General features: G+C 35.2%; 1 protein-coding gene across 4 annotated transcripts in view; it reads left to right on the forward strand.

The window, feature by feature from the left end:
• Positions 1–25203, forward strand: part of LOC129751871 (myogenesis-regulating glycosidase) — a 60082-nt gene that overhangs the window by 27341 nt on the left and 7538 nt on the right. For 2 of the 4 annotated variants that reach the window (XM_055747623.1, XM_055747624.1), the window contains exons 4-5: positions 7073–7236; positions 17560–17731. In XM_055747623.1, the coding sequence (XP_055603598.1) occupies positions 7073–7236; positions 17560–17731 (336 nt within the window). Of the gene's footprint in view, positions 1–6831; positions 6989–7072; positions 7237–16276; positions 16656–17559; positions 17732–25203 lie in introns of those variants that run through there. The other 2 variants (XM_055747625.1, XM_055747626.1) reach the window with 2 other exon arrangements.

A 25203-nucleotide genomic window follows, 5' to 3' on the forward strand; every position in this document is an offset into this window, starting at 1 on the left:
GCATGTTTTCATCTCGAAATGTTGTTTACATTCACGATTGACTTATCTTCCCACCTATATACGGTTAACGGCTTTCGCTTTAGTTACCTTTTAACGAGAAGAATGAATTTCACTCATCCGGGAAACCCCTCGATTCAATATTAATCTTGCATTGAAATTGGAGGAGCATCATTAAAAAAAAAAACAATTCAAGAGAGAGTAGAGAGATTTTATGTATCGTATTTCTTTTTTAGGATGAACAGAATAAAAATATTTTTTTTTTTTTTTTTTTTCCTTGTAGGGGAGAGCCCACTGCGACCAGTAGTTGATCTATTGTGGTAATTACCCCGCGTTACTGTATGCTATCAGGCTCACCTGCACTATGGGTTGAAGTGACAGTTGATTGCTGACTAGGCATTTTATCCCAATCGGGTATGATATCAAAGATGTATGATATAACCTTCTTAGGGCTGATATTCAACCATATATCTTGTGCGCTTATTAACTTTGCCCCAAGAACACGCTCTCTCCTATTTAGAAGGGCGCAGCAGTTGCATAGAAGATGCTCTGCAGTTTCTTTTTCGAACCCGCAGAACCGACAGTCGTCGTTTTGAATAATGTTTATCCTTTTGAGATGCTGTTTTGTTGGACAGTGTCCTGTCAATAGACCAGTGTAAGTACTTAATTCGTGCTTACTTAAGTTCAACATGTTTTTGGAGAGTCGTGCGCTTGGTTCAATGAATCTTTTTGCCTGAGTTGCTCCCTCTGCTGTTCTCCAGTTGGAGACAATAGTGGTGCTTTCCCAGTTCTTGAGTTCCATATTCAAGGCACTCCTAGATACTCCGCAGAAAGGTTCAGGTCCAATTAACAGGCCCTGAGATCCTTCCCTAGCTAGCTGGTCTGCTTCTTCGTTCCCTAGGATACCGCAGTGGCCTGGAACCCAGAATAACAATACTCTGTTCCGTATGGCCAGGTTTCTTAGTGCAACAATACACTCCCATACTAGCTTGGAGTAACATGTGAAAGTACTTAGTGCTCGAAGAGCGGCCTGACTATCAGAGAATATATAGATACTTGTGTACCTGTATCCTCTTTTCAAACAGGCTAAAGTACATTCTAAAATTGCTTGAACTTCTGCTTGGAACACTGTTGGCCAGTTTCCCATAGGAATTGAGATCCTGAGTCTAGGTCCGAACACCCCTGCCCCAGTTCTATTATCCATTTTTGACCCATCAGTAAAGAATTTTATTGATCCGGAAGGAACCGCAGGTCCACCTGACTCCCACACGTCCCTTTCATTGATAGTTACATTGTATGGTATGTCTAGATTGAAAACGGGTTCCATCCAGTCATCGTTCTTTACAATAAGTGAGTTTATTTTAAATATCTTAAGGATTTTTAGGTGTCCTGTAAGATCCCCCTCATAGAGAGTTTTGTTTTTGGAGAGTCTCAAGGCACTACGTTCTGCCTCTAACTCAATAAATTGATGTAGTGGCAGGATATTTAGTAGTGCATTCAGAGCCTCGTTTGATGTGCTTCGCATAGCGCCAGTTATAGCTAGCGTTGCTATTCTTTGAAGCTTCGCTAGTTTCTTCCGGGCCGCAGCTTGCACAGTTTTGGTCCACCATACTAAAGAAGCATACGAGATTTTGGGTCTTATTATAGCTGTAAATATCCAATGGATAATTTTAGGCCTTAGTCCCCATTTTTTCCCTACTCCCTTGAGGCAAACCCATAGAGCTGTTCTAGCCTTGGCTATTACATGCTCTATCTGCGGATTCCATGATAGCTTTGAATCTAGTATGATGCCTAAATATTTCACTTGTGATTCGAAGTTTAGCACTTCCCCGTCTAATGTTAGTGGTTTTAGTGCAGTTTTTCGTCTCGTAGTGAATGCTATCACAGTAGTTTTGGAAGGGTTAATGTTCAGTCCCTCTTCCCTGCACCAGAATAGTGCGTAGTTAAGTGCAGATTGCATTCTGTTTGACAACACATTCTCATATTTTCCCCGAACTATTATTACTACGTCGTCTGCAAAGCCAATAACTTCGAAACCCATAGATACAAGTTTGTTTAGGAGGTCGTCCACGATCAATGACCACAACAACGGTGATAGAACCCCACCTTGGGGACATCCCTTTGTTGAAGTGGCTTTGATTGTAAGTCCTCCCAAGCTTGCATAGATGGTTCTATTTATAAGCATGGTACTAGTCCAGTCAACAATTGCCGAGTGGCATCCTCGTCTTTTCATAGCTGTTTCGATTGAACTGTGTGATGCGTTGTCGAATGCCCCTTCAATGTCTAGAAAAGAAGCGAGTGCTATTTCTTTTGCCTCTAGGGTCTTTTCTAGTTTTTGTGTTAAAGTGTGCAAGGCCGTAACCGTTGACATACCTTTTTTGTAAGCGAACTGAAAATTATTTAGCTTACTTGAGCTAAGATACTGCGATTTAATGTGCTCGTCAAGTATCTTCTCCATTATTTTCAAGATAATGGATGTCAGACTTATAGGTCTGAATGCCTTTGGTTGAGTTTTATCTTTTTTCCCTGGTTTCGGGATGAAGATAACACGCACCTTTTTCCACTGAGTGGGAACATGACAGAGGGTCATACTGGCGACGAACATCTCTACCAAGGCAGGTATTACCATTTGTTTTGCTTGCTGTATTTGGATTGGTATAATTCCATCTTCGCCAGCAGCTTTAAATGGCTCGAATGTACTTATCGCCCAGTCAACCATTGACGGTTTAAAGATTGCGCGCGATTTGCGGAGAGCTTCCTCGCGTCTGACATTTCGTCTGGATCTTCCAGCCGGAGTGTCTATAATCTCTGTCCCTTCAATGGATCCTGGGAAATGCGTACTTAGTAGTAATTGAAGTGTTTCTTCTGGGTCTGTAGTGAACTCCCCATTATTTTTCTTCAATTGACCCAGTCCATTTGAGTGTTCTTTAGATAGAACTTTCTGGAGCCTGGCAGCTTCTGGCGTAGATTGAACGGTTTCACACATGTGCCTCCAACTACTTCTCTTAGCTTTACGAATATTTTTATTGTACTCAGTTAGAGACTTACGATAGTCATCCCAGTTTGAGTCAGCTTTTGCTTTGTTGAAAAGTCTCCTTGTTTTTTTCCTTAACTTTTCTAGTTGTCTGTTCCACCAAGGAACTCTTCTGTTTGAAACACGTTCCATCAGTGGACAGCTTGCTTCGAAAGCGTATATGATCTTATTGGTAAAACTGTTTGAAGCTTCCTCTAATTGCTTTGTTGTTCGTATTTTCACATCCAACAAAGGTTTACAAACTTCAAGTGTGTGTTTGTAGAGATCCCAGTTGGTGTTCCTAGGGTCTCTATAAACGTCCCTGATTATTTCTCCTCCCACTATGTCGAAAGTAATATGTCTGTGATCAGACAGTGATTCTTCATCCGACACCTCCCAGTTATTTATTTTCCCTAGAAGCAGTGGTGTGCATATAGTTAAATCGAGGACTTCTTGTCTGTTCGTCGTTGTGAACGTTGGTTTGTTTCCCTCGTTACATATTTCAATATGGTTTTGCGAAAGAAACTCTAATAAAGACTCACCTCTATTGTTGATGTCTGTACTTCCCCACAGCGTGTGATGAGCGTTAGCATCGCAGCAGATGAGAAACTGCTGGTTTTGTGCCCGGCATTTTCTCATGAATTCTACTACCATCGGTGGGGGTATTTCGGTGCTATCTCCCGGGAAATACGCTGAGGCTACACTTACCGTGTGCTTACCTTTCGGTGTCGGTATTTCCATTCGTATAGCCGTGATGTCTCCGTCGATAAATTCTGTAAAGGGAGTAAATTTAATTCTTTTATTAACTAGTAGAGCAGCCCTTGGGCGAGCGCTTCTTTCGTCGTAAAGAATCTTACCATTCGGCGTGTAAAGCCCTTGTACCTTACCCTTGTTAACCCAAGGTTCCTGGATAAAGGCAAGGTCCAGGTTTTCGGAGACGAATCTTCTCAGTAGTGTACTTGAGGCTCCTACAGCATGATGAAGATTCGCCTGAACACATTTTAGGGTGCTCATTTTTGGGGTTTTTTGCCCGTGGTGGTGGGGCAAAGCACCGGCTTTTTGCCATTTGCACATGTTTGCTTTTCTCCTTTTGGTTTGCTCCATGTGCTAGGGTTTCTTGACAGTTTTTTGTTTGCAGGTTTGTTGATGGTTACTTTACCTTTAAAACTGGTCATTCCACTCGGGCCTGGTTTAAGTTGATCTTGTTCCAAGCATGGGCCCATGTTCAACAACCTAGTCCCTTCCGGTGAGCAATCTGCATTGAATTTACTGGGGCTATACTCATTTTTCTCGTTTGTCCCTGAGTCTTGTCCCTGGTCCATAGATTGGCCCTGGTCCTTAGACTCTGGTTCTTTGAGATCGAGTGTTGCCGAAGTATTTCCTTTGCTAATCGACTCTCCTTCTGTGGGTTGGACCTGGTCTGTCGCCGACTGGTCCTTTACAAGGCCCTGTTTAGGCTGCCCGGGTCCTTGAACAGCTTTATCGGTGGTGTTCCCTTCAACAGCTCTGCTTTCTGGATTTCTCTTGGTTATTTTCCAGATTTTACTGGAACCAAATCCATAGTATATGACGAAGTTCCTCTTCTCCAGCTCTTTCATTGAGGTTTCGTCTACGGTGAAAACCACTTCGAGAGCTTCGTTCTTTTTGTGGATATCGTAGAATCTCCAGCTTTCAGTACTAAGCTCATCATTTTGGCTTTCAATTGTAGCCTGAATCGTACCGATATCGTCCTCGGCAGCTCCAGGTAGGTGAGCCTTCAGGATCTCCGATCTTGGGATTTGATTATCTCCAACGGCGACTAGCTCAGCTCCTACCCATGGCTTGATTGATGGTGTAACTTGCTTTAGCCAGTCCGATGTAGCCTGGTCAAGACACGTCACAACCATGAAACCTGATTTGTACGAACATTGAGCGAACTTCGGTTTAAGTTTCTCCTGTCTTTGACCGAGAACAGCCCGTTTAATCGCTTGCTGTACCATTTTCAGTTGTTCTGTTTTCAGCTGTGTGCTGGGGTAATCTTTGGCTAATATGCCTACCCTCACAGAACCAGCAACCTCACTATAGGAGGGTCTTTGCTTGGACTTGCCTTTAATTTTCTCTATTGGTCTCATTGGGCGTTTGGCCCTATGTAGACCTTCACGACCCTCATTGGTCTGTGGTCGAGCTTGCTTTGATTCGTATGGCTGTCTCGCAGGGGCTTGTGGCCCTCTGGCCTTCTTGGCTCTCGATTTTTCCACACTGTTTGAACCATCGTTATCTCCACTGCGCGCCCGTTTTACATTTTTTGCAGGGGGCGTATTTTTTTCAGTGGAAATTAGGCGCATTGCCTCTTCATATGGTACGTTTTTGGCCATAAGCTTTCTCAGCCTTCTCTTGGCCGCACCACTTAGCTGCCGTGTGTCGAGATTTTTCTCTTTTTTCGGCATTTCTGCTGTTTTGATGGTGACATTAACCCCATCATCGTCGCTCTCGTCGTTCATTTCCGCAGGTGAATCTAATGCGGAAGATGAGATGGATGGCACTCCTGTGAATGACTCGTTAGAGAGCTGTCTTTCGAGTTCACCTTCTGTGACTTCCATATTATCCGGCTGAGACGAGCAGTCGGCACTCGTATTGTTTTGTGTTTGTTTGTTTGTGTACATATTTTGATCCCACGAGTAGCTAGGGAAGTAAAGGTCAGCTGTGTCAGTGCCCTGCTGTAACACAGTAAGGGTGCCCCACAGGTTCCGTTAGCGACTGAGATTCCCTCCAGCCATACATCCTATCGTCACGGTGCCTTAGGATTGGGGCACCTCCTCACTTTGCTATTGTCGAGTTGACAACATTGCCCGGGCTTCGCCGCCAGCTGCGTGTATACTTTTAGCTGGCTGTCATTTGTGATCATATGACTCGTGGAGGCGTGAGGTAGGAACGAGTGAGGACCAGAATTATGTTTGTCATTCCTTCCAGGTTGTCAACCCACCATTTGAAGCCCATAAAAATATTTCCTCGAAAACTTTTTCACGCTTTCTCAAATTAGAACGAGCTTTAGGGAAATTTAAAAGGTTTGAACATTTACCTATCACAAATAACAAAAATTAACGCATTTATAAATAGGTATTGTATTTGATATTAATTTTTTAAACAAATTAATGAGAAACACATAGTGTCTTCCGTCGTACATGGTAATATTATAATTAGCCATCGTTCATGCTTCAACTGTATTCTAGACTTAATTTATCCGTTGCGTTGGATTTCGGCTTGTACGATGTCTTGCCATGTGCTTAAGTATTAGGATAGTCCAAAGCTTGTAGTCTAGAAAATTTCGCTAAATTGCTAATGAATCTTAAAACTTTTATTTTCTGAAGCACTTCGAAAGTCGACGATGCAAATTATCGAGGAGTTTTAAAACCTTTTAACCTGGTTAATTTTTTTAATTCTTTTCGGTAAACTGCAATATCGTTGACAGTTTTGCTACAAAAACTAAATAAGTTTAAAATAAGCAACATTCTCTTTTATAGATTTGGGAAAGAATTTAGACATACAATTTTCGAAACTCGAACCACCCTCAGTACATATGCTCTGAAAGCAATGCTATTTCCGATGCACTGCATTCATTGATTCATACCTACATGCGCTGATGATACACGTCAAACGTATAGGAACATGCTTTTGCTAACAATAATGGAAGTTATTACGACAGTTTTTCTCATTAAGTAATTTGAATTATTCTGTAGATCGAAAAGCTTACCCGGGACTTCGGCTCACGCGGTTTCGATGCTCATGCCCGGCTAATCCATTATCATTCGAATGAGAGGCGCGGAACAACTTAGAAGGTATCTACCTACTTGGACGATAGGCTTCTGATAACGAACGAATGCCATGCGTCCGAAGTGCGACCACCACTAGGTTATTCGAAATCGCCTAAAGTTATACTCTCGACACTCGAATCAAACCTAGCTTACGCAGCATAATTCAAATATTTCTCCAGTAACTTGTGTAGGTCGTTGCTAACAGTTTGTTTCAACAACACCCGGTTGGTTTTGGATGTTAATTGTGTGACGTTACCGTTTCATCTTCTAGGTCGTCGATGATCGCTCCAGCTCCAGTACCGAGGAAGTTACAACTCCGGAACCATCGATATCGCCAATCACTCCCGTTTCTCCGGTGTCCCCCGTCAGCTTGAAACCGATGCTCCAATATGAGGACGAAAGCAGCGAGGAGGAACAGCAGCCCAAAAGTGCCAAGTAAGTTGGTTTACGTTTGATTTTTTTTTGCGTTCTACCCTTCGGTGACATTCTGTTGGTCATTAATCGCCGGATAATGAAGGGGCACCCACCTGCCTGCCGGAGGATATTAGCGGCTTAAGGTGTTTCCAGATAATTTTAAGCGTGAGCGTGGGTGGATACTGGTAGATAAAAAAACAGTGGATTACCTAAAATAGACCCGGATTGCGACCGCTGATAATAGGTAGGTCAGTGATAAAAGCGGAATGACAGAAAAAAATCGTTGATATATAAATCACTCGATAGTGGATTAGAGACGTTTTTGTTGTTTTAAGTTTGTACCGACAGGCGTAGGCTGAGTAGGATTAATATTGAACACGCCGCCTTTTGATGATTATTGTGTCCTTTGAGGTGCTTAATAATGCTCGAATTTTCCGTCCTTAGTTTTAAAGTTTATTAGAGCATCCTCCAAAGATTTTTCGAAATCCATAAACTATCATCAGTCTTATTATGATTTTCGATAGTTCTTTATATCTCGGATTGCAAATTTGTGTCGGGATGAATAAGCCATTGGAGTTTACAATCCCTCGATAGCCGCATAATCAGACTTGGCGGCATAGCTTGCTCGACACCGTTGTTCGAACAAATTGTGTAAACATGCGGCGAAGCTCTATGAGTGATTTTCAAATCCCGCTTACCGTAATCCGGGGTAATATTGATCACTTTTTTCAATATTTTTCGATTATTTTTTCTGTTAAGAAGAATGTGGCATGTAATCGCATGTTTCATATTTTTAAAACCAGTACTGGACTCCTATGAACGAAAAACATGGTTGCAGAAATTTATTAGACTACTTTAAATTTGAAAAAAAAAATCGATTTCGGCTCTGTTTTGAATCTGATGCTTTGGGGTAACATTGGTCAGTCTCTATTATCGACGGTTTTTACGACTTTTTTTGATCATAAAGGATATAAAACACCTTCATAATATTTACAAATGGTAGTTTATAAATTATACCTTGCTTTTTAACGTTTTCTTTTAAAAACATTTATAATCGAAAAAAGAACAATGATGCTGCATACATTCAGGGGCAAAAATTTTAGCAATTGATAAATAGCTTCAGATTCAAAATACAACTGAAATTTTACCTTCACACATTCCTCAAGACACTTCCACTTTTTTCCATTTTCATTTTTTTCTTCAAAGTTAACCATATTTTATCCATTTTCCAATACGGGCTTACTTTTGAAATATGTCCTTATTTTTTAAATATAAAAAATTGATCACTAAATGATTACCAAAATAACACTTTAAAGACACATATAACAAGAAAAAAAGTTGTTCTTTCACTTTCAACAACCCGTTTGCCTCTAGATGCTTTTAGGTATCATCAGGAGAGCTGTTTGTTAGAGAGCCTTAGAAAACATAGATATTTTAGGATTTAGAAATTGAATTTTTACTTATAGAAAAAATTTCAAATACAAACCAAATTTTGCCTACTTAATACTCAATGAATAGGCTTTCAAATGTAGAAAACAGTTTTCAAAAATTCAAACTTTAGACTGAGTTATTGATGATAATGTGCAAAAATGTATTTTTGGTCAAAATTACCCCGGAGATCAAAGTTACCCCGTTTTACGGTACATCTTTTTATTGTCGTACGAAACATCTTACATATTATTAGAAGAAGTAATTCGAGGTTCACGTTCTTAAAGAACACAACAACAAAATAATTGAAAAAAAAATTAAGTGCGAGTTCTAAGCGTTTATGATGTTTCAATATTGTTTCCACGACGGAATGTAAACGCACAAAAATTTTTGACCAAACTAGCCCGGATATTTCCCGGAGTTTGGGTTGAAAATTTTGAAATCAAATGCCCGGATTTTGCCAGGTTTTTTGATAAAATAGCCTGGATTTGTCCGGCCCAAACACATGCTGAGCAAAATTCTGGCAACCTTTTTAAACAATAAATCATATTCCTAGCAGTGTTCCTGCTAGGTTAGAGAAAAAAATTATCGCAACGTTACCGTCAAACGGAGCATCTGTATTGCATTCAACTTCAAAGGCTACTAAAAACTTAATATCCACAGATAATCTACATCTAATATACATCTTCATCAAAAGTTTTAAGGTTGGTGGGACATAAAATTGACGTAGTCGTCTAAACTATTGGTTTCACCAGTTATTTTTTGAATTTACAAAAACATGCGATTCTTACCAAACTAAGAAAAAAGGGGTAAGTTTCAATAAATTTTGTTTTTAATGATTAATCATATGAAAACGTTCGAAAATTTATATTTTTTTTTGTATTGGGGATGTCGAAACGCATGAAGCACCAATTTTCGTAATTTTTGATTTTATTCGAATTAAAGTTTTAATTTTTTCTGTCATAAATATTTTTAAAGAAAAAAGCTTAAAGGAACTTCATACATTTAGAAGTAAAAAATATTACAAAAAATTCCACTAGCTGAAATCATAGAATTGAATGTTTGGATGGATGAAATTTTTAAATTAACACATGATGCAAAACAATTATATTCCAGCATATGGAAACGAAATTTAAAAAGTGAATCTGTGTTTTTTTTTGATGCATTTTAACTCAGACAGGTACCTGAATTTTCAAAAATATTTATTTAAAAAAATGGTGATTGTTCAAAAATTATTTTACACCAAGGGTGTTGGTATAGGATAAAGAAAGCAATATAAAGTTTTTAAATGAAAATATCATTAAGCCAATCCGGGGTATTTTACGGTATAGAAAAGTGTAAAAAATGTTACATCTATTGCTAATTTTTTTTAAATTTTCTATGAGAATCTAAAACTTTAAAAACTATCTCACGATGTGACAAACTATGTCATCATCATTTTGTTATCTTTAAATGAAAATTTCGTTACATTATATTAGAATAAAAATTGAATAAGTGTTGTGATATACATAAGTTGCATCTAACCCTGCTGTTTTTATAACTGTTTTTGAACGAGTTTGGCGTACTGAATTCGAATCATTTGCCAGATTTCGTCTGTCAACTCTTGTTTTAGTGAAATGGCGGGTGAAAATTTTGAAAATGATCGATTTTTAGTAAATTTGATCATTGATAACTGATGAACCGATCAACCTAAATGAGAAATAAAAACTGATTTTGAATCTATTTTTTATCATCCATTCAATCAAGGATTCTTATCTATAGGTTCAAACATAAATAGCTTTAAACAAAATAAATTTTTTAATTTCTATAAATTTAAACAGAAAACATTTCAACTATTTCTGATATTAAGGATTTTTATTCATTGAAGATCTTTATTGAAGACTACAAAACAATTGGACCTTTGGTTAGAGAAATAGCTAAAATTCAATTTGGGTTAAACGTTCTTGAAATTTTCTTCACAATTGCCGTATTTTGCAAAATTGGAAAAAAAAACAATTAGAAAACTTCCATAACTATTTTCTCAGACGTCAAAATTACGCACAAGCTTCGGGTAAGTTGATCATTACATTTAAACCTTCAGTTTTCACATTTTAATCTTCTATGGTGTTTTAAAAAAGTGAACAAATTGATTGAATGAATTTTTACTCATTTTCCAATGTTTTGAATGAACAAGAGCTGCAAGATAAAAATATCTCAATGCATATTTAGAAACAGCGTCACCAAATAAGTGGAAATCAGTTCATAAGTTCTTTGCACCTCGAAAAAATTTAAATATTGTTTCCTTATCTGAGAAACAAATTCAAGCTGATAATAAAACATGATGATAGAGCGTATTATGAGTTTGGAATCATATTCATGTTTTGTTGAAGCTTAAACCTGTCAATTTAGTTAATACACACTCAGAAACATTTGGTGTTATTTGATCAGTTGCAAATGAAATGTTAATTTATAATTAGGGGTTTAATCCCCTTTAAGCAGATTTTTGCCATGTAAAATGTTCAGTTCAAGAAATGAATTAACCGTAGTAACGAGACATTACTTGATCCCAAAAGGTACTCAAAAATAATTGTTAATAAACATGTCGGAAAATTGGCTTGCTCCAGCAAATTATGTCCTTAACATTTAAGAGATTTCATTTTATGACACATGAATTGAAATTAATTTTAATTGAAAAATTTAGTTTTGATATTCGATAAACCTTTTGTTTTGAAACTCAAATCTTGATACTCTGAAATCCTGTCTCGTTTTCATAACGAGATTTCAGTGTCAAAAAACAACCATTTTTTTTTCTCAATTCATTTTTGAATACCAATTTAACACATCAACAAAATGATAGCCGTTCTTTTAAATACATTCAGTCAGTAGAATTGTCAAAAAAATTTAAACCTAGTATCTAATACTTTATAACTTATCAATTTGATTAAAAAAATCGTTTATGTCATTACAAATTGTATGTTTAAATGGAACCAATTTCAGCCTCAATATAATGTTGCGATTCTTGTTTTTCTAAATGCTCAACTTCACATTCAAAAGGGTTTCGACAAATTACACAAGGCCACCGAATCCACATTTTTAAGAGGGACAACGAATTTAAGAACAAATTTCGATTAACTTGGATGCCCGGAATCTAATTACGCAGTAACTTATTTTCTATCAGTTTTGTGTTATAATTACCTTTTGAAAATTGGTCAGCATAATTTAGGAAATTTGAGCACTTTTTTGACAAAATTGTTGATCACACCTAGCTTATAATATTCAAATATAAAGTTTTATAGCCAATCATCAATTTCATCAAGACTGAAGTTATTTTAACTTCTGTCAAAAAAAGTTTAAGAAAATTCTTGTTGTTTACTTTTTCTGCTTTATGTTCAATACCCCCCAAAGAAAAATTTAAATTTCAGATAACTTTTTAAAGTAAAAATCAAATAGTTAGGCTTCAACATATTTGTCAAATGAAACAGAACCTTTTTTAAAACATTTTTTAGTATTGTCAGAAATACTAAAAGAGAACATACTCAAGATTTCAACAGGAGCTGTTTTTGACAGATCTTATATATAAAAATGGAGGCATTTTCTTTGTAACAACATCACGTATGAATGGTCGGTCGGAATGAAGTGAAATTTGGTATCCGAGGGTTTTTTGGGTCAGAGATAGTTTGTATAATAGTTTCAAGGATCTTACTTTTTATGAAAGGTGGTCCCAATACAAATTCAACATTATTTGTTACGATTTCCATGAGAATCTATTCGCGAGCACGATGCAGTTAAGGACGTGTAGATAAAATTAATCATTTATTACGATTTATACTTTAGAAGGTAAAACGAAGTTTACCGGGTCAGCTAGTTTTCCATAAAAGGCTTATCTTTCTAACTGATTGCACAAGCTATTTACAGTAGTTTTTCGATCTAATCACTGTTCGATTTTTTCGCTTCTTGCCAAATTCACGCTCGATTTTATCACAGTTGTTGTTTCGATTTTATTACTCTTTTTTTATAAATACTAGAAATCTAGACTCTTTCAATGATTCACTTCAATGAGTTTAACACTATTAAATTGATATTTTATATGCTTTGCCTTTGAGTAATAACATAAGATTGCTATGGAGAAGAGTTTTATAGACTAAAGACGATTCTTTGCCTAAAGTGAACTTCTACAAATACATATACTCAGGGCATTTTAATTTATCTTTTGAGACAATAAAATTACTAGTTTTCCCATTTTTGTTTAGTTTCGCCAAATTCACGGTTTCGCCATTTTGACGGTGAAATTTTTGTTGTGCGTGATAAAATCGAAAAAGTTGTTACCCTCCCAGTTTAGCATATGTTAAGTATAAAAATGATTCTAAACAAGATGTAATAGTACACTGAACCCAAATTCACTTTTAAAATACACATGATTTTTCACTTAAAAACAAGGATCCAGTGATTTTCTTCCATTCAAGTGCGACATATACATTTCACTTGGCAGTCACTTAAATTCCAAGTGAATTCATCCACATTCACTTCAGTCGTCACTTGAATTTGAAGTGAGAAAAAATGAATTTCAAGTGAATGTCGGGTTGTAATTGTGTTTATTTTCAGAGTTCAAAATGGCAAATTCTATAACAACATAAAAGGGATCAATGGATGGATAAGGTTATAAATTTACTATTTTCGGTAATTTAATTTATATTTTCGCTAACATTTTATGAAATTTTAGCTGTTTTTGAAGCTGTTTAAAACTAGCGCTAAAAATTCACCTAAAAGTCTATTTATTGACACAAAACTTGCTATGAATGGTTATACTTTTTTCATAGTGTAAAAACTCCGTGAAGTAGACAACCAATTCCAATATGTATGCAAATATTAAAATTCTGTTGCAAACAAAGGAGGTGGAAATGTTCTTGTCAAAAACTATTACACTTGGTAACGAAATCTAAAATTGAATGTCGAAAACTAGACCACCCAGAGATTTTAGAAAAAAAAGATAATAAAAACTTTGTTTTGAGACTATTGATCAACAAAAAAAGCAGAGAATAAAGAAAAAAGTTTGATTCATAGAGCCAATCATTATTTGAGATGAAAAAGTCCAGATTATTTCTTATCATTCCTTGGTTGAATGAAGTATAATAAACAAATTCATAATTAGTTTTTCGCTATCATGTAGGATTGTAAAATTCCACTCAAATCTGATTCATTTTTAAAATCATAAACTTCATATCACCAAAAATAGAATGGAAGTTTTAATAAAAAAAAAAGTTTCAAACTATGACGTGCTTGAAAATTTAAAAACGTTTGACCTTTTTATTTTTTGGAATCATCATCATGATTTTTCAACTAATCTATATGTGTTCGTAAAATCAACTTTAAAGTTAAATTTTACTGCCAAATTTAAACTTATTCAGTGTTTGCTTTATTTACTCAATATTTGCATATAAAAAATAGGTGAATTCTCAATTTTTATATTTATTTTTATCTTTTCATGATTAAATTCTCACAAGTTCAACTTTTTTTTCATTTCCAAAATTTACATTTCAAGTCGTGATTATTTTTTTTTTCAAATTTATGATAACACTGCGAAATTTTTCTATCAACTCATCTGGATTTATTCAAAATTTTTATTCGTATTCGTTTTTAAGTGCTTAGAAATATTGATATTAAATGACTGCAAAATATATTTTCATGCAAATATCTGGTTCAGAATTAGAATCTGGTTTAGAATTAATAATCTGGGACATAATTTTGAATGAATTTTTATTGGCATATTGGGAGTACCATCAATTTGAAACTTTGATTCTGAGTTATTTTGAACCGTACCAGTATAATTTACATTTGTTTCTAGTTTTTGTGATGGCCATGAGTAGAAAAATGGTTTTGAAAATAAATTTTTCTTATTTATTGTGCATTTTTGGCATTGTTATTAAATATTTCTAGCTAAATTTGAATTTCGAAATCCTACCCCCAGTCCTTTGCACGGGCCTGATAGAAAATAATATGGGAGAGTGGGGAATCATGGGCCACTTTTTTGCATTGCAAAGCAATTTCAGACGATGAAATGAAAAAGAGAGTTGTGTATGATCGCATAGAACCTGGCTTGCGAACGATTCGGAAAATTCCTTATGTAGGATGGACTGAATATTATTCATAACTTTTTGTTTGGCATAAGGAAACTTTACAGATAGGGAAAACGTATTTTAAGTTTTGAATGTGTTTAAAAACATAAAAATATAAGTGACCCAAGATACTCTATAAAATGTGGCCCTTGCTTGATTCTCCATAAGCTATGATTTGCAAATTGGTTGCGTTTGAGTGACTTATTGATGTTTCATCGAAAATTCCTTTTCCACGCGAAAGAACATGACAAAAATAAGATTATAAGCGTATGAGCATATTTTCGTTATGAACTTTAGGTTCCCCATCGAGGCAATTAGCGAGTGCTTGTTTAGTTATGTAATTAAATTTTTTTAACGTTTTTAAGCTTGAATAATAAAAGAAGCATATGATGCGTATTTAAGTCAACAACATAAAGAAAAATATGCTTACGCAAAGCAACGAACATGACAGTTGGATTGAGATTTTTGTCTCAACACACATCTGAGATATTTAGAGTGGCCTACGTAACCCCACTCTCCCCAACAAAAATTGACAAATTGGTATGAATTGAACAAAAGTTTGTATGCAACAAAGTTACATACTATTTCCATAACATAAAATCGTATAATTGGATCATTTTTCATAAAAAATCTAGAAAACAAAGGGGATAAAACGTCAGTCTTCCACAGTTTGTTTTTTCCTCTTGAAATTGCTAAATTCATCAAAATTTACAATATTTTCAAGCAAAACCTTATTTTTTGTGTACCCTCTCACCCCACCTTATCCGGCCTTGAGTAAAATGATCATTTATATTAAAAGATAACTTTTTCTTACACTAATTCAAACCTTCAAGTTGCACTTCTGATTAAAAGTGATGTTCGGACAATTTTTCCACTGACTCTTTTTGGGTGAATACCACACATAGTCGTTAAAAGTTTTGTTTATTTGAATTTTTTTTCAGTATACTTTTGTATAAAATTCTTTTGAACTGTTCAGACCTGTTCATATATTTCATATATTCTTCCGTTTGTGATACAAAATTAATATATTTTATTCGTTTTAACAACTGTAACTAATAATAGTGATTCACAACTGTGAGATCACTGTGTAGAATTGTGAGATCAACACACGTCTTAGCCCTCTATCAAATACGAAAAGTAATTTCAACCAGTTCGAGCATATCTGCCAAGCATCGTACCACAAGGCAGAAAGCCTGATTACGTTTCGACAATCCAACGGAACGTGAATGCGTTCCATTTCATTTGTAGTCAACTTTCCGACTTTGTCTGGAATCCCGGGCAGCGTGAAGCCCAGCTAGCTACTTGCTTGCTAGTTGCTCGCGGGGGTTCCACTTAGTAGTCTCAGTCTAGCGTTTGTCGCGTGATAAGCAAACGAGTCGTTCATCGTCCCGGAATACTTCCGGACGATCTTTCACGGAATATTGCCGTTAGGAGACACTTTGTTTTGGTTGAGGCGTATCTCGGTTGATGCGCAAGTGCTTGCGCGATACGCCTGATTAGTCTTAATCTGGTGCATCGTACTGGATTAAACTGTCTTTGGAGGTTCGTCAATTTAGTGTGTTGAATCATCATCGGCTTAGTGCAGTGCTGAAAATTTTCCTAAAATTTAAATTCGGCAATCATTGAAAGCGAATCGAATAAAGCTGTTAGCGTGTTTCGCGTCTGCGGTACCAATATTTACCGAAGAGATTAAACTAATTTACGTATCAACGAGCGACGACTTTATTTACTTGCAATCTTCTCCCGGACTAAGTATGGTGAATTGAAAGGAAGCTTCGCGTTAACGCGTTATCTTTGCCATACGGAATACAGCAGCCGTTCAAATGTGGATAGGAAAGATTCAACGAAATCGGATGCTTAAACTGTAATTGAGTTGCAGTTGTTGTGGGTCTTTGTACAATAGAAGGATCCATTTGAAAGGTTTGATAAATTTTCTTAAAACAAACTAAAAAAGAGTCTAAAAGTGCTATCTTCCTTTAACTGTATCATAAACTTAAGGTTGATTGCGTTTACATATGAGAAATACTTAACGGTAACGTTCTCTAGCTGTACTTATAGTAGCGACAGGCAGCGGCTCTAATTGCTATTAGTATTGCCCTTTATAGCTATCTTAAGGTTGCCAGAATTTTTTCCACTCCCATCCGGGCCGAGCAATTCCGGGCATTTTTTCAAAAAAACCTGGCAAAATCCGGGCATGGATTTCAATTTTTCAAATCCAAAAACCTGGCAAAAACCGGGCAAAATTTAGGTGTAATTATACATAAAAGCAGAGAAACAATGCAAAAAAAATTGAAATTAATATTTTATTAATGTAAATGCAGACTTCCAAAAACTTTTTGGAACACTTAAATATTCAAAGGTTTATAAAAGTAAATCAGCGAAATTGTTTGAGATAACCGTTGAAAATTTCCATACCGTTAATCGATTTAGCTGAAACTTACTCAAAAACTTTGATTTTTTTTGGTTTCTTTGTGAAAATTGTAAAAAAATCCGGGCAATATCCGGACTTTTTTCACGATATCCGGGCAACCGGGCCGGACCGGACTTTATCGAAATTTTGCATCAAATATCCGGGCAAACCCGGGTAAAACCGGGCAATCTGGCAAGCTTAAGCTATCTGCTATCCTACTTGACACTCTCATGGCTTTTATTCGCGTAGCGTAGATAGCAAAATTGAAAGTGACAATATATGTAGTGAAAATGGCACTTTCTGAGCAAAATTACCGTTACTTGGCGTGTTGTGTTGTGTTTTCTTATGATGAATATAAACATAAGAGGTATTCAGGTTGACTAAAAAAATCATTTTTCTTTTTTTTTTGGACAGGGCCAAAAGTCTCTTCCGCCATCGGCGTGGTTCGATCGCTCCGCTGCCGGCCTTGCGCCTCAACGATAAGGAGATGATGGCCAACGACTTCGATGCCCAGAGCATCATGAGCAACCAGAACTCGATCACCAGCATCAACTCGCTGGCCAGTCTGCTCAAGGAAAAGATGCAGGTAAGATTCTAAAGCTCAATTGGTCATGTTTTAATGTAACATTGAACCATAATCCAAAATAGTTAATCATACGAAAAACACATGGGGATTTTTGTTTCATCTGACAATTTGCGCCGGGGGTCGTTAGATCTTCCCCATAATTAAAATCTGCTTCATTTTATCCTCGTTAGATCATCCCCAAAATTTAAAATCTGGTTTATTTTTACGACGACTAAAAACACTTGAATTTTTATAGATTTCTAACATTATTATTTTCCGAGTTAGATTTGATTAGTTTTTTTTGTAAATAAAATATTTTAAGCTACCGACCGCGGCCTAGAGGATAGCGCAGGGTGACCAGCGAGTTTCCATTTTCAAATTCTCGGTTTTTTTCCCGGTTCTTTCGATCGAGATTTTATGATCTTCTCAGTTTGGAAATACATGAATATGATTATCAGGGTTTTTTTAAAAGCAAAATAAAACATTTTTAAGGTTTTTCAGATAACGGTGATGTTTATTAAATTTCTGTAGAAAAAAGTTTAACAAGGTTTGAATGTAAAGGATTAAGATAAGAATCAGAGGGATTAGGTGCCAAAATCGTCAATTTTGAGTTAAGTACATATACCAATCGATTCTTCATATCTCAAACCACATCTGCTGCAAAACTCTGATTTATTTTGATAATGTTGTCAAAACTTTATCGATTGATTTAAAACGATGATGTTCCAATTAGATTTACTTTATCGCACACAGAATTTGACTATTGAGCTCTGGTTTTAGAATTCTGAAATTGAAAATATATGTAATCATCAACGATGAATTTCGGGTGAATTACGGATCTGTAAATCAAAACTTAACAAGATTAAGTTTAGATTCATGATTTTAATTTTGACTGATTGGTCCTGATCGTTATTCTAATTTATTTATTTTTTCTGCCATTTTGAGAACATAATCCGCTAAATTTTATTCCTCCTAAGTTTTGTTTTGATTTTCGTCTTGAATACTGAGTGAGGTTTTCATTACACATTTTCAAATTTTTTTAGAGCCTGAGTTCTGGGTGCTTCACTTTGTACTTGGCATGTTTATTTAAATTCTAAGTCTGAGTTAGCAGGGTCGGTGTTTTTAGCAATTCACTGAGACATACTTGTGTGTGTTCGTTTCTTAGAAAAACAAAACTCTATTTCAAAGTTACATAACTCTGTTATTTTTCAACGGAAATCATAAAATAGCACATCAAAACGCATTGAAATTTTAATCAGCTTTAATAAAAATAAAGAAGTAATGACCTTTAACAAGAAAAAAAATTAAACAAACTTTAAATGGTGTCTAAAATTATCGTCTACATCACCGAATAAGGCCGGTCCAAATTTAAAATCCTTCTTTTGTCACTTGGAGTTGGAACATCTTGAAGGGGGGGACAAAAAAAAATAATGCGAAAAACAAATAAATTGGAAAAAATTGCACGGAAGCTTGTATGCAACCAAAATTGCATACAATATCGATGCACAAAAACTATGAATCAAGTAAATTTTTATCAAATAATTTTATCAAATCAAGAAAACAAAAGGTGGTTTAACTCCCATCTTCTTAAATTAGTTAATTGGTCATGTAATCTTTCAAATATTGGATTTTGTTTTATCGAAATTTTCACAAATTACTTAAAACTTTATTTATTTCCCCCTTCGGATTTTTTGGAAATTTCGAAGAGGACGGTGACAAAAGAAGAAATTGATATTTGTTCCAGCCTAATTTGCAAAACATTGAACAGCCCAATTTATGATGCAACTTTCATCTGAAAGCATCATTCGGACTATAGGTAATATGACGTTGAAAATATTATGCCTACTTTACAAAAAAATTTAACCATATTTAACACGAAAAATAAACATGTTAAAAATCTGAAAAAAAACTGTATTTTTAAGACGTAAAAATGGACCAGTTTAATTTTGGGGAAGATTTGAAGACATTCGGCACAATCCCGTAAGAGAATAAAAATAAAATCCTCACATACAAAAACCTGTTTTTTAATTATGAATAAGCTGACCCGGCAAACTTTGTTGAGCGTTTGAATTTTCACAAAAAAAAAACAAAATTAATTTGAAGTAGAGGTGAATGATAGTTTATTTTCATGAAATTGGTTTGGCACCGCAAAATAGGAGGAATCGAGGCAGATCTCGGATTGTTTTCGTAATATTTCTTTCGAATTATATTGAGTGAATCTTAACACAGAACTCAATAAAAAAAATTATCAATTTTTATTTCTTGATTTCCAGCAAAAGCTGAAAGCGAATATCTTTTGGGATAAACTTAAAAATGAATTTTCTTCCGTTTTACATTTCTTCATTTATAGAGGGTTCTAGACATTGTTATGTCCATTTTAGATTAACCCCAAGATAAGTACGCCGAAGAATGTTTTGTTCTAATGTGTTGCCATTTCACGCAGTTTTAGACAATTAGCTTTATTTTTTCGCCAAATTAATAAAATAATTTTAGAGGTATTCTTCACCGTATACCAAATTTGGTACATGGTACATCTCTATTTGTAGTGTTTCCAAACTAGGATTGTTCGATATTCGGGAAAAAAATCGTTTCTTAAGACTTAAGATCGATTCAGCTGAATGGTCCCAGGATCGATTCACCTAAAAAATCAAAGCGAAATGATCGATCTCTGTAAGTAAGCTGAGTAAGCTTTCCTAACAAATATGTAAACGATCGTAAAAATGGTTACTTAAAGTCGGTATAAATCGGATATGATAGAAAAGTCTGCCATGTTTACAAATTTGTTCTCTTTCGCGGGATTCTTGTGAGAAAACAAACTTGTTGTTATCTCTGCGATAAGCAGTGCAACTAAATTGCTATAAATCGAACCATATGATTTGGAAAAATTGTCCAATTAGAGAAGCAGCAAATATTGTCCCTAGAAAAACATGCGCTGCCTTGTATAATTCCAGTATGTACAAATAAGGTGTTGAATATCGTCCAATTTGCATTATTCTTATCGCTTAAGCCAGAAGTTAGAATATGTTTGTATATTGCCTCCACATTGGTAGGTAAATGCTGATTTTTAGAGTTTTATGCGATGATTCTATAATGTTTATGAAACGCATATCAATGTTTGTTGAGAAATATACCTTCAATTTTCATCACAATCCGATGTTTAATAACGGCAATATCGCAAAAACATTAAATAGTTGATATGGACGATCTTTTTGGCCGACCCATGTCCCTTGATTTGATACCTGAGCTGAATTTCCCCATCTTTCAAAACAGCGATGTTCAAATTTTCATTTCAATCCGATGTATAATAACGTCAATATCGCTAAAACAGTTTTTGCATTGTATGGACGACCGACTTGAAAAGAGGTCATCCGAAAATCTAAAAATATTTTCTTTGATTTCTGATTATAATGTGCACCCATGCCAAATTTCAGCTTTCTAGATCTTGAGGCGGCTGAGCGTATTAAAGATTTTTGTAAATTTTTGTGATCAGTTCACCCGTTCTTGAATGCATATAGGTATTACAGCATTCATTTTCATAAATTTTATTTTAAAATTCCGAATTATATTTTCAAATTTTTGAACCCTTTTCAGATAGTTGAAGCAATCCGCCAAATTTTCAAATTAAGCATAAGCATAAAATTTTAAGCAGGTTCAAATAAAATGTAAAATAAAGTTCAATGAACACAATATGTAGTTTTATAATTAACTAAAATTTATCTCACTAAGCTTCAGTTCAACTTTTTCAATGTATCGTGCAGTATAGTTTATTCATAAAACTCGGCGATGATATTATAAATGTGATTCTTCTTATAACATCCGGTAACTGAAAAAGCAAATGAATGCAAGGTGAGAGCTTCCAACTTTTTGTAATCTCTGAACACGAATGAAAGTAAACCTGAGACAGAACGCTACACATACCCTGTATCATGAGCAATTCTACCGTTTCTACAATTTTCCAATTAAACTTGTCACCGGCTCTCGACTTATGAAGCTACCGGACCAATCCGCTACCCGAAAGATGAGATGACGGCGAGGAATCTTGCACAGTGAATCTGCCGATCGACTTCCTTCCAGACGGTATTATCGTCGTTGATCGTGCACACTTTCCGAAACAAGTTTTTTTTTCTTGTTGTGCTGTTGTGAGAGGGCGGCAATAATAATTCATTAATCGCGAACCGATCTTTACCGGTTCTGGTTGGTGAGGCGTGTGTGACAAAGCCCCATTGAAGCCGCGCTAATCACGTGCAGCCTCGTTTGTTGTTTTCCTTCAGCATGGCGGCAGCAGCGGTTCGTCACCGTTTGCAGATGAAACTGTCGTCAATCGTAAGCCCAATTTTTTTCTTGGTTTCTTCCTTTCGTAGATTTTTTTTTTTCGTTTCATTCAACGTCATCGAAAGTCAACCAATAACACACGGTTAGAAAACTGCCCGATATTCAATCTGTTGATATTTGAAAAAAAAAAATAGCCCCCTCAAAAGCATGGGATCACCCACACAAAAACATAAAAATTATGATCGTTCATATCTCAGCCATCTTATGACATATTGCAATTTTTTATATCTCATTCGAAAGATCATGAGCAAAACCTTTCTTGTTAGCAAATGTTTCTAATTATCAACATAAAATGCAGCTTGGAATCCTGGGGAATTGAATCTTTAAATCCTTTATGACTCAAATCTAGAAATCTCTTCTCAATATTTTAATTTTGGTTCATGAATACTTAATAATTGAAATTTTTTGCTAGGAATTTTCCAAAAAACATTTTTTTAGAATCTGGAATATAATCCGGATTCTTATTCTTTTTGATGTTCTGTTTCCGATCGTTTTCATGAACCTGATCATAATTCTATTCCTTACCCTGATCCTTATCCTGAATCTTATCCTGAACCTGATTCTGATCCTGAAATGAAATTTGATCCTGATCCGGTACTTGATTACGATCCTGATGCGAAATTAACCCCTCCCCCTGGGTATAGACAAGACTTGATAACAAACTGTAACAGAAATGAGCTATCAATATCAAAGCGACAGCATAATTGAATCTCACTATGCTCCCGATGGCAAAATAACGTTTCATTAAAGTATCAATATAATGAAAAGTTGATGGCAAACCAACACCAAAGTAAAGCATCGCAAATAAATATTTCTTAAAATATGAAAGAAGTGAAAGGAAGGGATGATTAGGCATTCAATTTTTTTTTTATCACAAATCATGTTTAAGTTTAAATATAGATTGAGCTGAAAACAAAAAAAAAACGAATTCAGACATTACCAGCATAGTGTATGATCTTTTAAGTGCTGATTTCTCAGACATGCGAAAATTAGGTATCATTGCACAGGGAAAAACATTTTATGATGCCTATTTTAAAAAATAATTTGGGAATAATTCGATGTTTTGTTTTTTTTCGCTAGTTTCATTCAAAAGTCATGTTAAACTGCGTCATTTTACATTTTACTTAAGAAAAATCAACTATCATTACCAATTACCAAAACGTTCAAAATTTTAAAATTGTGTGTAATTTGTCAATATTTCTGAAAATTTTATGTTCTGTTACACAGATTTTGTGATGAAAATTGGCACAACATTATGTGGAATTATAGATTTTCTGGATTTCGGAAACCTTGTTTGGAAGGTTAAATTACCTTTAGCTTCGATCCCGGTTCCTGATCCCGGCTCTTGGTTTGCATCCTTGAGGGCCACTTGGATGGATTGATCCTTGTTCTGAATCTTGGTCTGTAAATTGATTCCGATATTAGGTTTTGGTTGTCATCCACAACCTCATCCCGATCCTGATCTTTTTCCCCATTCTGTGTCTATGTCATATCCTTGATTCTGGTCCTGGAACTTGATGGGCAACTGGATCCTGCTTCTGGATACTTGTCCTGATTGCAGTTCGATATTTATCTTTTACTTGATACTTGATCCTGATCGAGTTCTGATCCAGATCGATTTTTAATACGAAAAATACATGGACCAAAGATTTCTGAGGTAATGACAAATGATTTTTTTTAGGTAGATCCATTTCCAGGTTTTTATGTTTTTCTTACTTCTCTTAGCTGTAGCTCTTGAAACTGCTTGTCAAACATTTGCCATTAATACAGAATAACATTCTGTGCAAAATGTCAGTTAATATAATTATTGGTTTTGGTTATTTACCGATTTTAGTAAACCCCATTTAAAGCCATGCATGCGATTTAGAGGTTTGAATCCGATCTTTATCTTGTATTCTGATCATCCAACCTGATGCTGATCATGATCCGGATCCTGGTTTGAAACCCATGATTATTTCTTCTACTATCTTTATTATTATTTTATTTTAACTTACATTTTTATCAATGCCATATATTTTCAAGGAAATTCGAATCGAAATCATAAGATTTTTTCTTAAATCCTTACCGGAATTGATAGTACATCCTCACTTCACCGAAGGACATATCTCGCGTGAGCTTTTATTAGGTCGTATGGAACAGAATGTAAAGAACCAATTTTATTACAACAAAATACAGGAACTAACCTTAACTAATCGCAACTTCTTTTCAATTTGAATATATGTTATCTGGAAAACATATTCTAGATGTTGATTAAATATGTTTAAGTTGTTTTCCTCACTTTTGCAGAATTTCTCAATACCACAGTAGTTTATCGATTTTATCATTGTTTGATTTTTTAAATTTTTTATAAATCACGCTTTTCGATAAATCACTCAAAAACCATTTCCAGGACCTAAATATTCATTAAAAAGCGTAGATCGTCTTTGTTCATAGTATTTTTCATGGTATGGTAAATAAGCATTCGCTAATATGAAAATGTCATTGAACTGCTTACTTTAGCTGTAAAGTGTGTGAAATCGTCATCTATTTAGATTTTGAAAACGTTTGTAGTAATCGAATTAAGTATTCCAACGTCACGCTTTTGCTTGTGTTGTTATTTGTGTTTAGCAGATCTAAAATAGTAGGGTGAGTGCTCCTACTTTGGACCTAGAGCCTACTTTTGTCCTAAAATGCCGAAAATTGTGAATAATTCATTTTGCTAGCATAAGATTAAGATACTCCTATGCACACAATGAACTCTTATTCTTTCTGAATCCTACCATACTGTTTTTTGCAATAATAAGTTTTTCTGATACAATTTTCAACGTTTTTTACATCCTCATCATTGATAAATCAGACAGCTCAATTAGTGGGGCGCGTTTTGAGAAATTGGAGTGAATAAGGATAAATGACGTTTTTTGACTGTCCAAGTCAAAATTTTAAGGGAAAATACTTCGACTGTGAAGAATGAGAACCATACAAGTTATTTTTCCTAAAATATAAGATAATCAATGGAAATACTGGAAAACTTTTAAAGGGTCCAAAAATAGAAGACTTTCGACTTTGGTGTTCTATTTTTTGACCTGACATCATTAAAACTTTCTGACAATACCAACATATCAACAAAGGTGCTAAAACTTAAATGGGGTATAATGCTACATTTCTAACATTTTTTGTCAGCT

Source organism: Uranotaenia lowii, chromosome 3 (genome assembly GCF_029784155.1).
Source record: "Uranotaenia lowii strain MFRU-FL chromosome 3, ASM2978415v1, whole genome shotgun sequence".
Lineage (NCBI taxonomy): Eukaryota > Metazoa > Arthropoda > Insecta > Diptera > Culicidae > Uranotaenia > Uranotaenia lowii.